This window comes from Uloborus diversus, chromosome 6, assembly GCF_026930045.1.
Source record: "Uloborus diversus isolate 005 chromosome 6, Udiv.v.3.1, whole genome shotgun sequence".
NCBI lineage: Eukaryota > Metazoa > Arthropoda > Arachnida > Araneae > Uloboridae > Uloborus > Uloborus diversus.
The window spans coordinates 89,227,549-89,242,279 of record NC_072736.1 but is presented as its reverse complement, the minus strand read 5'-3'; the positions used below and the strand labels follow the sequence as shown (position 1 = coordinate 89,242,279).

Genomic DNA, 14,731 nt, shown 5'->3' with positions numbered 1-14,731 from the left:
TGTAAGAAAATTGTAGTTGGAAAGCGAGAATTTATCTTTTTCTGTGCGGAGCTCCTTATTTCTAACTACATTTTTTAAAACAATGATTGAATTTGACTCACTTTTGCAAAAAGGTATTTTATGTTTTAAGTAAGCCACGAATAGAAGATAGATCAAAGCAGAAAAATGAAATATATTGAAACCAAATTTAATGATTTGTTTTAATGCATTAAAGGTCTATTTATACAGATGAATCAGGATTTATTCTCCAAGTTGCAGCTTCTAATTTTAACAACCATACATTTTGTTGACTCTCTGGACGTCAGATTGATCCATGCCATTCTTGTTAAATGGATCGTACAGCTTCTGTCCGTTTCTGGCAACCATTGTGTCGGAGCGGCCATCCTTGGAGAAAGCTTTGTTTCCGTAAATCATGATGGAGTTGTAATCGAAGGTTGTCAATAATAAGTTCTGAGATGGAGCCAACTTTGCGAAGTTTCCTTCCATACCTAGAGCAAAAAGGGAAGTCGTTAAATACACATTTCTTCATAGGCTATATAACAACTGCAAATAGCTTCCTAAGCCAACCAATCTCACAGTCGAGACACGTTGGTTCCGAGCCACAAGGTGTCAATTTTTGACTCGTAGCTTGTCTCGTATACTTGTAGCTAAAATTTTCAAATTTTACAATAGAATTTTCTTTTTAAGGTGGCTAATAATTCTTGCTCATTTTTTTCACCTAAACGTTTTGTTTTACTTCTTTTTTATTATTATTTTTTTAAATCATAGCAGAAAAAGCGAAACAATTAGAATCTGTCTACCTATTGTAAGATCAAGTATATTTGCAATTTTTTTTTTCCTTGCTACGTCCTAAATTGGATTTTCTATACTCGGGTTAAGAAGTATTTCTCAGACGCAATAAATTCAATTTACCTTACTTTTCTCCGACATTTAAAATTTCCTCTTCTTTTAAATAACAATATAAAAAGGTAAGGAAAAAACTGAAAAACAGGAGAAAAGGAAGTATTGTGTCTGTTTGTATATTAATATTTTTATCAAATTGTAATTGCTTGATAAGTTATGCATTTTGATCTTTTCACGACATTCCAATATCGTAAAAACTTATGTTTAATGAGTATATCTTGATAAGTTATGTTTTTCATGAAAATTTTTGAGCTGTTACTGCTTTTGCTTCTAGAGCTGACACTACTGTACATATTTGTCGTTTATTACGTCGTTAATTTCTTTCCTTTTTCGGAAAAAAAATGAAATGTATTGCTCGTATTATATGTACAATGTACATATTGCACTCAAAACTTTCTTAGCAACGTAGAGCTGGCTTTATGCGTATTTCACTTTTTATGGATAAATCAAATAATATTTTCGAGGCTGGTAAGATGGTTGCTAATGTAGCATCCAGCGCTTGATACGAGGATACAAATTTAAACATCGTAAACCATCTTTCAGCACTTGCTTTTCAAAACTCTTTCAAACCTATCCTAACTTAAACCAGTGAAAATTGACGAGACGAAGGATTTTCCTTTTACTTGCCAAAACTAGTATTGTTATTTACCTAAATGAATGTGAAATTGTACTTTTAAGTATGTTGGTCAAACCTCTAAAAGTTTAAATATGCGCATCAATTTGCATCAAATTGAGTTTCTTGATTTTAATATCTCTCTTTCAGACAATGTTTTTTGTATTGATCTTTTTGATAAGATTTGCTTTTAAATTTCATGGAACTGAAATATCTATATTAAGTTCTTTCATAATTTAATAACTAATTACATCAATAGAATAAAAATGGTTTACGGCAGAAAAAAAAATGTTTTCAAAAACTTTAAATTATTGAAAAGTGTGCTTCAGATAATAATATTGTTCCTTCTATTTTTATTTATACCACATCAGACCAGAAGGGAACTGCCCATTAGAGTGAAGTATAGCGAAACTGCATGACTGTAAAATGGCTTCGTACGCTCTGAAAATATAATGGGAACAATTCGGGAAATATCTAGTGTAGTTTTCGCTATTGTGCTATCTTGCTTTTTCCAGTTCAGTTTTTATTATTATTATTATTATTTTATTTTTTTAATGTTCTTCATGCCATGTTAATTCGTTGCTTCTCCTTACTTAATAACTGTTTTCTTACCTGGCTCTTGTGTGCCCTGACCGTAACTTTTGCTTATTTATTTAATTTAATTCATTTAATTAAATAATTTGCTTATTTAATAATGGCTGGCATTCTTAGTTGAGTTCTATTACTGACTGAATTGCTTCATTTTAGTAGGTTAGTGGTTTTACTCTTTCTTTCGTATTTAAGGCTTTCGGGGAAGGTTGCACATTTTTGGGACTTTCCCACGTGCAGGACAGAAAGTACCTTGTGAAATAGGATTTGGTCATCCACTTAAAGACGTACCAGTAATTGCTTCACGTACTTTCATTGGTGCTATTTTGTATTTGGTAGGAGGAGGTAGGGTACGTTGGACCGCGGGGCACGTTGGATCGGTCTCAATTTTTTTAATATTATTAATATTTTTTAATTTATTTTATGACCAACAAATAGCACCTATGGTCCTACAAATATGGTCCACTTGGTACAGTTATACTGAACAAATTTTATTCCAGAAAATGTTATTTCAATAGTCCTGAGTAATTTTCAGAAAACTGTAATTTAATTTTTTTAATGGTTTTCATCAAGATTGGTTTTAAAAAAATGAACTCCTTTCTTATAGTAACTTCCTTTAATTCATAATAATTGGCTTTTTTTTTTTTTTTTTCATTTTTTTGTCAAAAAGAAAAAAATTATGACCTCGCTTTTTTCAGACAAGAAGGTGGGGTAGGTTGGTCCACTCTTTGTGGGCCACATTGGGCCGGACCAACCTACCCCACAAACTTTAAAACTTTTTTCCTCTTAAATCTCAATAATTATAACAATATTCTATGATTTCTCTTTTGATTTCAAAAAAATAATTGTGTACTAATGGCAGTGGCGCACACAAGGGAGGGGTCCAGGGGGTCCGGACCCCTCCCATAGCACTTGCATTTTTCTTATTTCAACTGAGTATGATTTTATGTACTTGATACACAAAATATTTCCAAACAAAGAAAACAAGAATTTCAGTTCGAATAATAGGGAAAAAAATCCTCTTGTTAAAAGATTTTTTAGAAAATGTGTACATTTCTTGTAAAGAATTGCACATGCGAGAGATCTTTCTCGACTTTGAGAAGGCTAAAAACATACTTAAATAGTACTATGTATAATGAACGTTTAATGTGTTCTTGTACTGCTGAATTCAAGCAATGTCACCATCACACACTGAGGAAGTTATAAATAAAATCGAAAAATGAACTAGAAAACTAAATTTTATCCTACGATGTTTTGTAAACCTATAGAAGCAGACTAAGGGTGACTGTAAATGAAAACAGAGTAATAATGTTTTTAGTTTCGTAATTACAGATTAAAATGAGATTTTTCTTGTTCTTCAGACTTGATGCTTCTTTTTTATGAACAATGATAAAAAAATACATTGCATAAATTCGTTTGCTTTCTGGTAATTTAAGCATCTGTTATTAAAATTATTTATTAATTAGTGCTAGTTATTTATTCAATAATTTACTTTTTACTGTTTTTGTTCTCAAGAATCAATAAAATCAACTCAATGTGTTTGACGGCATATTGGAGTACGATATGAAAATGGGACTTTTAACTATGGACCCTCCCCTTGCAAAATTTCTGTGTGCGCCACTGACTAACGGTGAATGCTTATTGCTGTTTGTAAATAAGGATGATTTATCAAAAAATCTATTTAATATGTTATATTGATCTTTAAACTTAATATTTTTCACTCTACTCACCACAGTGAATAAGGTAGTTACTAAGTTTAATAGTATTTATTACTAAAATTATAACAAATGTTTCTTGAGTTATGCGATCCAACGTGCTCCACCAGGCGGACCAACGTACCCCACCCGTGAGGCATGTTGATCCACTTTATGAGGTTCCGTTAAAAAATTAATGTAAAAAAAGTTTATCAACTCAACACTTCCAAAAAAATCTGTGGGGTTGAGAAGTGTTTAGTGAAACTTATTGTAGAAAATCAAACTGATCATTAAATTTTTTGATGAGATAAAAAACGATAAGTAAAAAAGCGGATCAACGTTCCCCACCTCCCCTTATATCTCCTTTTGAATTTTTCTGAAAAATTGTATTTCTGATCATTTTTATCATATTTCAGTTTTTTGATAAGCTATGTAATATTGATATTTTTATCTTATTTTTATAATTTATGGTTTTCATGATTATTTTTGGGCCGTTTCTGTCTCTAGCAGCTTAGTGCTGACACTACGGTACATATTCTTTCGTTTTTTGCGTCGTTAAATTCTTTCACTTTTTTTAGGGAGAGGGTATTTGAAATGTATTATTTGTATCACATATGTAGACGTTTTAAGAAGTAAGGTTACTAGAGCTCTGGTGAGTGTGCAGCTTCTTTGTATGAATAGAAACCACGTTCGAGATATAGAAGGCGATCAAGGATTTCGAGCAGTGCGGGTGGCTGGACCCGGCACTAGCTTTGTCTAAGATACACGCAAATGATAAATCGTTAGGAGATAATACCCCACTTTCCTTACAGTCCCGATCTCGTACCATGTGATTTCAATCTCTTTAAGCCTTTAAAGAAACACTTGGAGGTCCGGCATGGAAGAGATATTCGATAAGAAAATAAAACCACATCAAGATGACCTGCTGAACTGCAGCTTTGGTTCTGATCTTCTGATATTCCAAGTGTTTCGTCTACGGTCCAAAGAGATAGAAATCACTTGGTGCGAGGTCGGGACTACAAGGAAGGTGGTCTAATATCATCGAACGATTTATCATTTGTGTGTATCTTAGACAAAGCTAGTACCGACTCAAACCACCGGCATTGTTTGAAATTCCTGAGCGTCTTCCATATCTCCAACGTGATTTTTATTCATTTACATGATTTTTATTCCTTTTATTCATTCACCTAGCTCAATCCAACGGTACCGTTTGAAAGCTCTGATCATTTTCGTTATGTTAAGCTTTATTTGTATCCGTATAGAGAATTTGCACGCTCGTCAGAGCTCTTGTTACCTTGCTTTTTGAAACAACTTCGTGTATATATCTCTACATAGTATAAAATGAAGTCCCCTAAAAGCGTCTGTGTGTTTGAACTCACAAAACTCGAGAACTACCCTGCCGATTTCGATGAATTTTTCACAGTTTGTTCCTTTAAGTCCTGAAAAGGTTTGCAGACCAGTTCGAAAACCATTCGATGAATAGTTCCCTTTTGATTCCAATTTAGGCCCAATTTTCTCATAAATTCCCGATTATGGGGGGTGAAAAATTACTTGCACATATTAACAATTTATATCGTTGGAAAGAGTAGAACTTTCCGTGTTCTAAGCAATTTGTTTTAATGATCTAACTTAATTACGACGGGAATTACTTGCAATTTTAGCTCGAATTTGTTTAGGCTTAGCTGAAATTTAGGCACTACTTTCTTCATTAAATCTATCAATGAAAACTGACGGGATTGTCCCACAGTTTTCTTTTTCACAAAACTGAAAAGAGCGGCTTTTTTTACTCCAGATCTACTCGATCTATGGTCGAAAATTTAACCCTCTATCTCCATTAGAAAAAAGTTACAAGCGAATTAAATGAAGTTCAAAAATCTGTTCTCTATACGAATTTTTAACCATTTTATTTTCCGTTTCTACGAAACGCTTTTTGAAACCATTATTTCTATCTTTCTCATTTTCATTTCTTAAACTTATTTTACTTTGTGCTTCCATGGTTTCGCTTTTAAATTCATCTTTCTCATTTAAATATCTTAAAAGTATTTTAATATCTGTCATCATTGTTTAGAGGGGAAATTTTGCATGATGGTTTTTTTTTTTCTTTTATTTATGCCTGATTGTTGAATATACGTCACTTGACACAATTTTTATTTTCAAAGTAGACCGGGCAAAGCCGGGCAACGCAGCTAGTATATATATACGACGCATGTATGTAAGTGTGTGTGATTATGAAGATAGGTTTTCATGTAATGTGTTTTAAATTCTTACCTCTTTGGATATTTTGGGCGTAAATAATCAAATAACTGTCTCTGTCAGATCTGTTCTGCTCGTGGTAGAATCCTAGGGCGTGACCCAGTTCATGAACTACTGTTCCCACGTAATGGCAGCCGTTGCCCAAGGACACTGGTTGTTGGCCTCCAACCATACCAACGTTTGAGTAGCATCTACAGGAAAGATGAGTCTTTTAGCTTGGAAACCCGCAACAAAATGAAATTAAACTTGCACAAGCTTCAAATTACTTATCAATTTAGATTTAAATATAGGAACACAATTTTTTTTATTAACACAGATTAGATACTATCTCTATATAATATAAATGCAAATGAGGTAATAACACAGACAATCACAGAAGGATGCTGATCAGGTCGACCAAACAGCCAACCAGAAGCGACTATACATATATGTATGCTGTAAAGTTACAAGTCAACAAGGTTTTCATTACAAAATCCGATTGATGGTATCGCAGTAGCCAATGAAATCGTTGAAATGTTATGCGTATGGTGACCAGAACATTTTTCCTTAGAACGGAGGAATTTTATTTAACAGTATAGTGAAAATTTTCAACAATAAAATGAAATAGATTAAAAAGATAAATAAATACGGTTTGCTCTTATTACAAAGAACAGAAACGAACAGAAGAAGAATGGTACCTCAAATTTCAATAAACACACATATAGAAGTACACTTTGTCAACCACTGTTTAATAACTAAACCTTATCTGAGAACTTCACTTTGTGTTTTGTATTCGCATCTCTCAGATTAGAGTTCTCAGAGGAAAAATTTTGAAAATAGTCGAAAAACTACCTAAAATTAGCAAAAAATAGCAGGCATGTTTACGAATTCCACCACATTTCCATAATTTTAAAGGCTTCGACTGAATACACACATTTGAATATACAATGCTCGTATTGCCAAGTATGGTAACCATTTTCTCCACACCAATCGCATGGATATGCTTACTTTGCTCGATTAGTTACTATTTTTTTTCCTTATGTGACGAGTTTGATTGCCGCTCTATATTTTATCATCTGTGCCCAAATTTCTTATTTTCAATTTGCTTGAACAGGTTGCTAACATTCAGAAACGGCACATTTCTGCGTCCCGACACAATGTGCAGGGACAACGGGACAGGTTTCCTAAAAACGGGACGATTTCGTCCAAAGGTTGACATATGGTGACCTTAGTTATGTCATAGAAAAATCAGGCTGAATTTCAAAATAATCATTCCGCAAATGTCAGCAGGTTGTCTTTGATTAGATCATTAAATTAAATGTCGAAGTAAGTCGCAACAACTTACATGAAAATCTTTTGATAAATATTGGTTAAAAAATGTCATCCATAGTCTATGATATAATCCGAGGTAAAGAACTTCTTAGTTACTGAGTCCTGTGTGCTGTCGTCAAAATGGAGAAATCAAGAGTTTTATGATAGCGATTGTACATAAAGCAAATTAATTTGACAAAGCAATTTTTCAATATGTTTAGAATCGGATCAGGAAAGTTTGCCTGCCTTTATCTCAACCTTAACCTCAAACATGCCCCTGTCTAGATAGCAAGCCAGACAAAACAACGTAACTTCAGGTCAACGACATTTTAAGAAGAGGGAACGAAGTAGGAAACTTTTCTGCGGTGGTTTGTTGGAGCATTTCTGAGTACCGTAAAACGGTACAACTTTGTGTCAGGGGGGTAACAATGGGACACTGTAGCTATGTCGATGATTTTGATATCTTGTAGCCTCTTTTTCGAACTTACGAGCCCCACAAAAAATCACCTGATAGTGTAACCATTTAGGTAGCTAAAGACGCTTTATCAGAGATTGCAATTGTTTTTGTATACCTTAGATAATTTAGTCGTTCTTAGTGCATGATTCGACTCACTCGTAGAAGAGCCAAAAGTCTCCTTTGGGCAGACCACTTCTAATGTTTTCCAAGAACTGGTAATTTCAGATTTGCTTTACTAATTTGTCAGTTATGAATTAAACAGCTTGTTGACTTAAAATGTTTCATAGTTTTCACAAACTCTCAACATTTATCGAAAATGGGAATGTTGGGCTGCAACAATGGGCCAAATTTTTACTTAGCCTATAACTCAGCATAGCAAAGTGAATAAACTGATTCGATGTTAGGGTAAAGTCACAAAATATGATGATACATTGTAATATGAGGTGCTGATGTATAAAAATACATGGACCCAAATACATGCAGAATATCTGTGGAGAATAGAAAACACTGGAGTGGTCTGAGCTGCAGTTGTGGAAGTTAAACTGCCGTGGAAAAGTAAAATGTAGTAACTGCAGATTTTGTATTTTTGTAATGTACTGTACTTTAACTTTATTATACATGCTTATTTATGGGGTTTCCGCTAAAAATAAAACACGAAAAAAAATGTCAAATTCCAAAGATTGATTATTGTCAGCATGGAATCTAAAACACGTTTTAGATTTCTTCAGTGTCTGAAAAACACATTTCTGCAGATATGTTGCGTTTTTCCTTCCCGTGGCAGTATATGTTGTATGCTTGTTTCACAGTTCTGGAAATAAAATTTTGTAACTTCAGTTAACAGGTTGCACAGGACTATTTTCTTGAAAATTACTGTATTTTTTTATTTATTATTTCTTCTGTATTACTGTTACTTTTTCAATATTTTTTCGATTTCAAGCAGGACTAATGCAAGTGAAAAAAAAAATGAAAATCACGTTGGAGAAGCGCCGATTGTAGGGTGGGTGCAATATCGAGCACAATATGCAATAGGGTAACAGCACCAGTAACATACAAGGGTGCAGTAACAGACAGTCGTAAATTTGGATTTTAATAATAAGAATTTTAGGCGGGCAAAACTGATGTTGCTATGGTCCATGGTAACCATCTAGTATTATCAGAGTGAATTTTATAAGCCAGTTGGTATTCAGTGCAACAAGGCAGTCAGTGGTGGAAGGTTATGAACAATTACCAAGAGGTCAAGCGGTGTTTCATGGTCATTTAATTTAAGAAGGCTTCAGTTCTAAAAGTAATAAACCTTTGCATATTTTGAAGAGAAAAAGGGAATTTTGTCCATTACTCATCCTTTCCTCATCCTATCTGTTACTGGATATCATCAGATTTACCGGTGTCTGTTACTGGGAGTCGGACCTTTTTTCGAAATTGAGCAAATAAAAATAGAATTAACTCATTCAGAGGATCTAGAAGCAGCAAAACGTTAGATGAGGTGTAGTTGCGTAAGAGAAAACAGTTTAAAAAGTCTAAATACATTAAAAAGCTCAGAAAATTGAGTTAGTCGGAGAGCGATGTCTTAAGCAAGTCTGTTACTGGTGCCGTTACCCTACGTGAGGAAACAAGTCTTGTTTTTTATTCAGCAGAAGAATAAAAAGACAAGTTCAATGTGATATATTTTCAAGTTAATAATGAATTGCAATGGAATACAATCGCAAAAGTTAAATATTTTACTGACGATATGTAGGAATCAACTTAAATTTTAAATGCCGAATCATGTGAGTTCTACTTTCTAAAAAACTTGAATAAGAATTATGAATTACTATCTTCATTATTGCTCAATCTTCTTAACCAGGGAACCACGTGAATAGTGTAATAATGAAAAACGTTTAAAAAGGGTAGCAATCAAAAGAAAATATCCAGGCATTTTTTTGCCACAAAAATATTTGCTTTCGTGCGTACTTTACCAAGATAAAAACTCTTAAAGCTTGCCGAAAGTTTATGAAAAGCGATAAATTTAAAAACTTGGCAATACTTTGAAGATGCCATTTTCTCGCCGACTTCTGGTAAAATCTTGGATTATTGAGACATAGCAAGTGGGAGTGGTTTTTGAGGCAGGAATCTTAGCTAAGGAAAGTGAGGAGAGACCACGTGACTGCGTCCTTTCACGGAAGACGTTGCGCCAGAGCTACACTAATTCTCTAAGGGATTTGGATAGTCGTCAATTTAAATTTTTTTGCTTCGGCCTTAAATGTTTAGGCACATTTTTTTTTTCTGTCACCTGCAAGCGCATAATTTACTGATTCATGGATGAGGGTTTTTTTTTTTTTTCCATTTCTACAAGAAGTTTTTGAGTTATGCCGATTTTAAAATGGCTCTAAAAGCTGCGCTCATTGAGAAATATAGTTAGTATTTCACACACGTTTTCGAGACAAAGTAAATAGCAGCAAAGTAGACTTCTTTACAATGAATGAAAATTTTTTTACTCTTTTTCTCTTCCCTTTTATGGTGCAAAACAGTTTTTTTTTTTTTTACTAATTCATTTACTATTTCATGCCTACTGGAAGTGAATAAAATATTAAATTTGTGAAAACGATGTTAAACGTTTTAAATGGTAATGTATTTCAAACTATTTTTTTAGCCTATCTTCCCCGTAAAAGTTTTTTTTTTTCCTTTAAAAATTAATGAAATGAATAAAGATTTCGTCTATTGCAGAAAAAACCTCAAAAACACAAAGAAATTTTTCAAAAATAAATAAATTGAATGATGAAAAAAAAACTTTCAAAAGACGAGCTAAAAGTTCTTTGTGAAATCCGAAGTACAGTTTTCCATAGACTTCACAAGTTTGAGATTGATTGATTTTAGAGAAGTGCTTTCATGCGCACATGATTTTTATTGCGTGTAAAAGTTGTTGGTGAAATGATAAAAGTAAAAATTGTTTTACAGGACAGAAAAAAAAATTTTGATAAAACAATTGTCATTATTTTATCAAATACTAACAATTATTTTATCAAATCTCCCCCCCCCCCCAAACAGTTCAAACCCTTCTGGAGGGAGTTACACTAAGAATGCTATTAATAGTTACTGAAAAATGTGAATATTATTCTGTTATATTTGAAATTATATTTTCATCTCTCAAATGCATTGACATCACTACAGGGGAAGTGACTGAGCGGGGGAACACCTGTCTGGGGAATGATATCCAAAATATATTTAAAAGTGGAACCCATGTTTCAAATTTGGTAAAAATCCTACGAAAATTATGTATTTGTATGAAGAACAAACACACCCACCCACACACAATCATACATCTATACATATATATATATATATATATATATATATATATATATATATATATATATATATATATATATATATATATATATATATATATATAATCTTTTTTTTTTTTGCTAAGTTAGGCGTTATTCTATATCTAAATTAATTCTCTCTTTTAAGTATACGTTTTTCAACTTTCAAATAACATTATCCAAATATGCTATCTTCAACTTTTGTAAATGTTAAGAGAAAAAATGTTTTGCTAATAAAATCAATTGTAACACAAGATTCGAGAAAAAAAGATATTTTTTATTGATTTTTAAACAAAATTAATTTTGTGCATTTTCTGCGTACTTTTGGTGTACTTTTGAATTCATTGATATTTTTCACAAAGTGATGCATTCGAATATTTAAATATCTGTCGGCAATTGATTTAATCAATTTATAGACATGATTTTCTTCCACTTCGTATTCCAACACATGGCTTTCTATGTTTTTAAAAATGCGATTTAGATCAACATTTATCAAAGTTGACAAAACCATGCTACGTAATAAATTTGGTTTACTAATTGCATGGAGAAAACGCCAAAATCCGGAATGTCGTAGTCACGTGGTACACGCCGGCGAAATTATTTGATGTTTTCCCCCGGAGATAAGAACCTTTGCCCTTACTCCTGTTTCAGCGCATACAATAGCGAATAAATGGAACGCTTCGTCTATCTCTCAATGGTCTAGTGGTAAAACACCCATCTGCAAAATGCGGGAAAGATATCTCCCATTGCTCACCAAAATGCACTAATTCTGACGACATTTCTTGCAATTTTGGAAGACTTTCATACTTTATATTTTGATAGCGGGGATACGAGGGAAAATAATTTATGCATTCAGAAAGATGCTTTATTATACTTTTTCAAATGCTAATAATTTAATATTTTAACTTACTTTGTCAGAAAAAGAAGAAAGCATTCAAGAAAGTTTGATGCATCTTAAAAAATCTTATATCTTTAAACGAGCAATTCTTGTGGGTATATATATATTTCTTATCTCGGAAACGGCTCTAACGATTTGAATAAAATTTTGGATTTAATTGTAGTTTTGCATTCTAAGTTGACCTACATCAGTGTTTTTTCTGTAAAAACGCGATTTTTTTTACAAAAAACAGTTTTCTTTATCTTTACTAATAATAAAGCTGAAAGTCTCTCTGTCCGGAGGATGTCTGGATGTCTGTAGGATGTCTGTGACGCGCATAGCGCCTAAACCGTTCGGCCGATTTTCATGAAATTCGGCACAAAGTTAGTATGTATCATGGGGGTGTGCACCTCGAAGTGATTTTTCGAAAACGCGATATGGTTCTTTTTCTATTCCAATTTTAAGAAAAAAAAATACCATAAGATGGACGAGTAAATTACGAAATTATCATAACCTGGAACCGTAACATGGGCACAAGCCAATTGGCGAGATACGAAATTATCATAACGGGGAACCGTAGGAGTTGGGTACAAGCCAACTGGCGAGAAAATTCACCATACATTACTTGTAAATATACAGGCGAACCAAAAGACCATTTGATTTTTCTATTACGGGCAAAGCCGTGCGGGGGTATCACTAGTTTAAAATAAAGTCAAATTTAGCTAAGCCTTGAAGTAAACTGTGAGTTGACGCATCAGGCAGACGATTTGCAACCATAACAATGAAAATTTGTCTCTTCTCGCTTTAAAATTTTATACTTGCTTAGGGTTGCCAGGCTTGGCTGATATTGGCCACTTTGGCTAATTTCAAACACACTTGGCTGAAAACAAATTCAAAAGCATTATGTAAGTCGATGTAAGGCTTTTTTTCTTTTTTAAGTGTAACTATTGCTTGACCATCCTATTTTATTTTATTTATTAATTTTCTTTTTACACTTCAAATAGTTTAACATGTTTTTTAAATCACGCATCTAAATTTTATTTTGAAGAAGTGTATGTCTTGAGATTTTTTACGTTTTGTTAAGACAGTTGTTATCATTTGTTGGAATGGTTTGTGGATCATCAGTTTTGATGGATATCATGCTGTATGTAGCATTTTCTGGCGTAAAAACTAAAAGTACTTATTCAAAAAAAATCTCGATTGGGATAAAATCGCGAAACGCATCATGGTATGAAAGGAAGTATTCGGTTAAAAACCGATTTCCCGATAGCAAACTAAGGTCAAAATATTTTAATTACTGACAAGAAAACTGTATAAAGGAAACAAACGTAACAGATAGTTTAAAGCAAAATGTTGATTTAATTACATTCACAATCTTCTTTGTTTGGTACTTTAGTGTTATAAGAAGGTCGAGTATATAATATGTATTTCGTTAACGTGAAGCTTTTCAAGTATATTTGGAAAAGTATTGAACCTTAAAAAAACACAATTTGACAAAAAATAATTCTTTTAAAGCCGAGCGAGGCTCAGTCGTCCAGGTACTATAACTAAAAACGAAAAATAGTCAAAAATAAATGAAATAATTAAATATAATATCCCAAAATTAAAAATTGGAAAGTAGAATATTGAGATGGGGAATCTGTGTCACTCGGTCTGTTTGCCCCCCCCCCCCCACCCCTAATAACTTTCAAGTGGGTAGCCCGATTCGAACAAACTTTTTTGGTTCGAAAGATCTCGGTGAGGACATCTCATTCCCATATTTCACTTTTTGGTTTGAACAATTTTTCATTTAATTTTGAACGGCTCAAAAAAACTTAACATTTGCGCCTACCGGGAAATTCAAGACAAATATAAATTCGATTCGATAATAAGGCAAATTTGCTTCAAACACTCTTAGTTACAAAAAGCTCTTGCTGAAGAACATGTATAGAAACTAACTTTCTGATTTGAACAATTTTTCGTTCGATTTCGAACAGTTCAAATCCCTTAACATTAGCATCTACGGTGAGACTAAAAGTCAATATAGATCCTGAACTTAAAGACGGATTTGCTTCTAACACATTTTGTTGGAAATATCTCTTGGTGACCAACCCCCGACTACGATTCCGGCTCCTGTACACAAAAATTATCCTGACTCAGACTCTGAATCCGCAGCTTTGCCAAAAAATTTGACACAGAGGGAAAATGACCGACTCCGACTATTGGAATAAAAAAGTCTTAAACTCCGACTACGACTCCTTTATCTCAAAATAAGTCCGACTCGGACTCCGGAGTCATAGACTTTAAGAGAGAGTGACCGATTCCGACTCCCGATTCATAGTCTTTAACCCCTACATGAGATTGACTCCGACTCCGCAGGCATGCTCTTTGCTTTATTTGTTTTCATTTTCACCTTAAAATATTAATTTATACATTCAGTTTTTGGCGGAGATATTTATAGTCCTTTATGTTTCAATTTAAAAATTAGCTGAGACGTTTTTGTGATAATGAGCATAGTTGATATTTTTTTGTTTATTTATTTTTGAGAGTACAAGTCTTTTTTTTTTTAATATTTTTTGGCAACAGGGAAAAACGATTTTTTTTGTATATATATATATATATATATATCAGTGTTGGTTTATAATCAATTATTTTTTCAATTGCCTTGTTAATTAATTGAAAAAGTAATTGCAATTAAATTAATTGCAATTGAATTAATTGCAATTTAACCATTAATTGCACTTTGCAATTAATTTAAATGGATTAATGTGCGTT

The 14,731-nt window shown here is 33.0% G+C and overlaps 1 protein-coding gene across 1 annotated transcript in view; it reads right to left on the bottom strand.

The window, feature by feature from the left end:
• Window positions 1–182: 182 nt before the first annotated feature.
• The window catches only part of LOC129224644 (astacin-like metalloprotease toxin 5), a 35,245-nt gene continuing 20,696 nt past the window's right edge, over window positions 183–14,731 (bottom strand). Inside the window, exons 5-6 of the mRNA XM_054859127.1 lie at window positions 6,067–6,242; window positions 183–488 (exon numbers count right to left, since the gene is read on the bottom strand). Coding sequence (XP_054715102.1) covers window positions 268–488; window positions 6,067–6,242 — 397 coding nt within the window. The 3' untranslated portion in view covers window positions 183–267. The remainder of the gene's footprint in view (window positions 489–6,066; window positions 6,243–14,731) is intronic.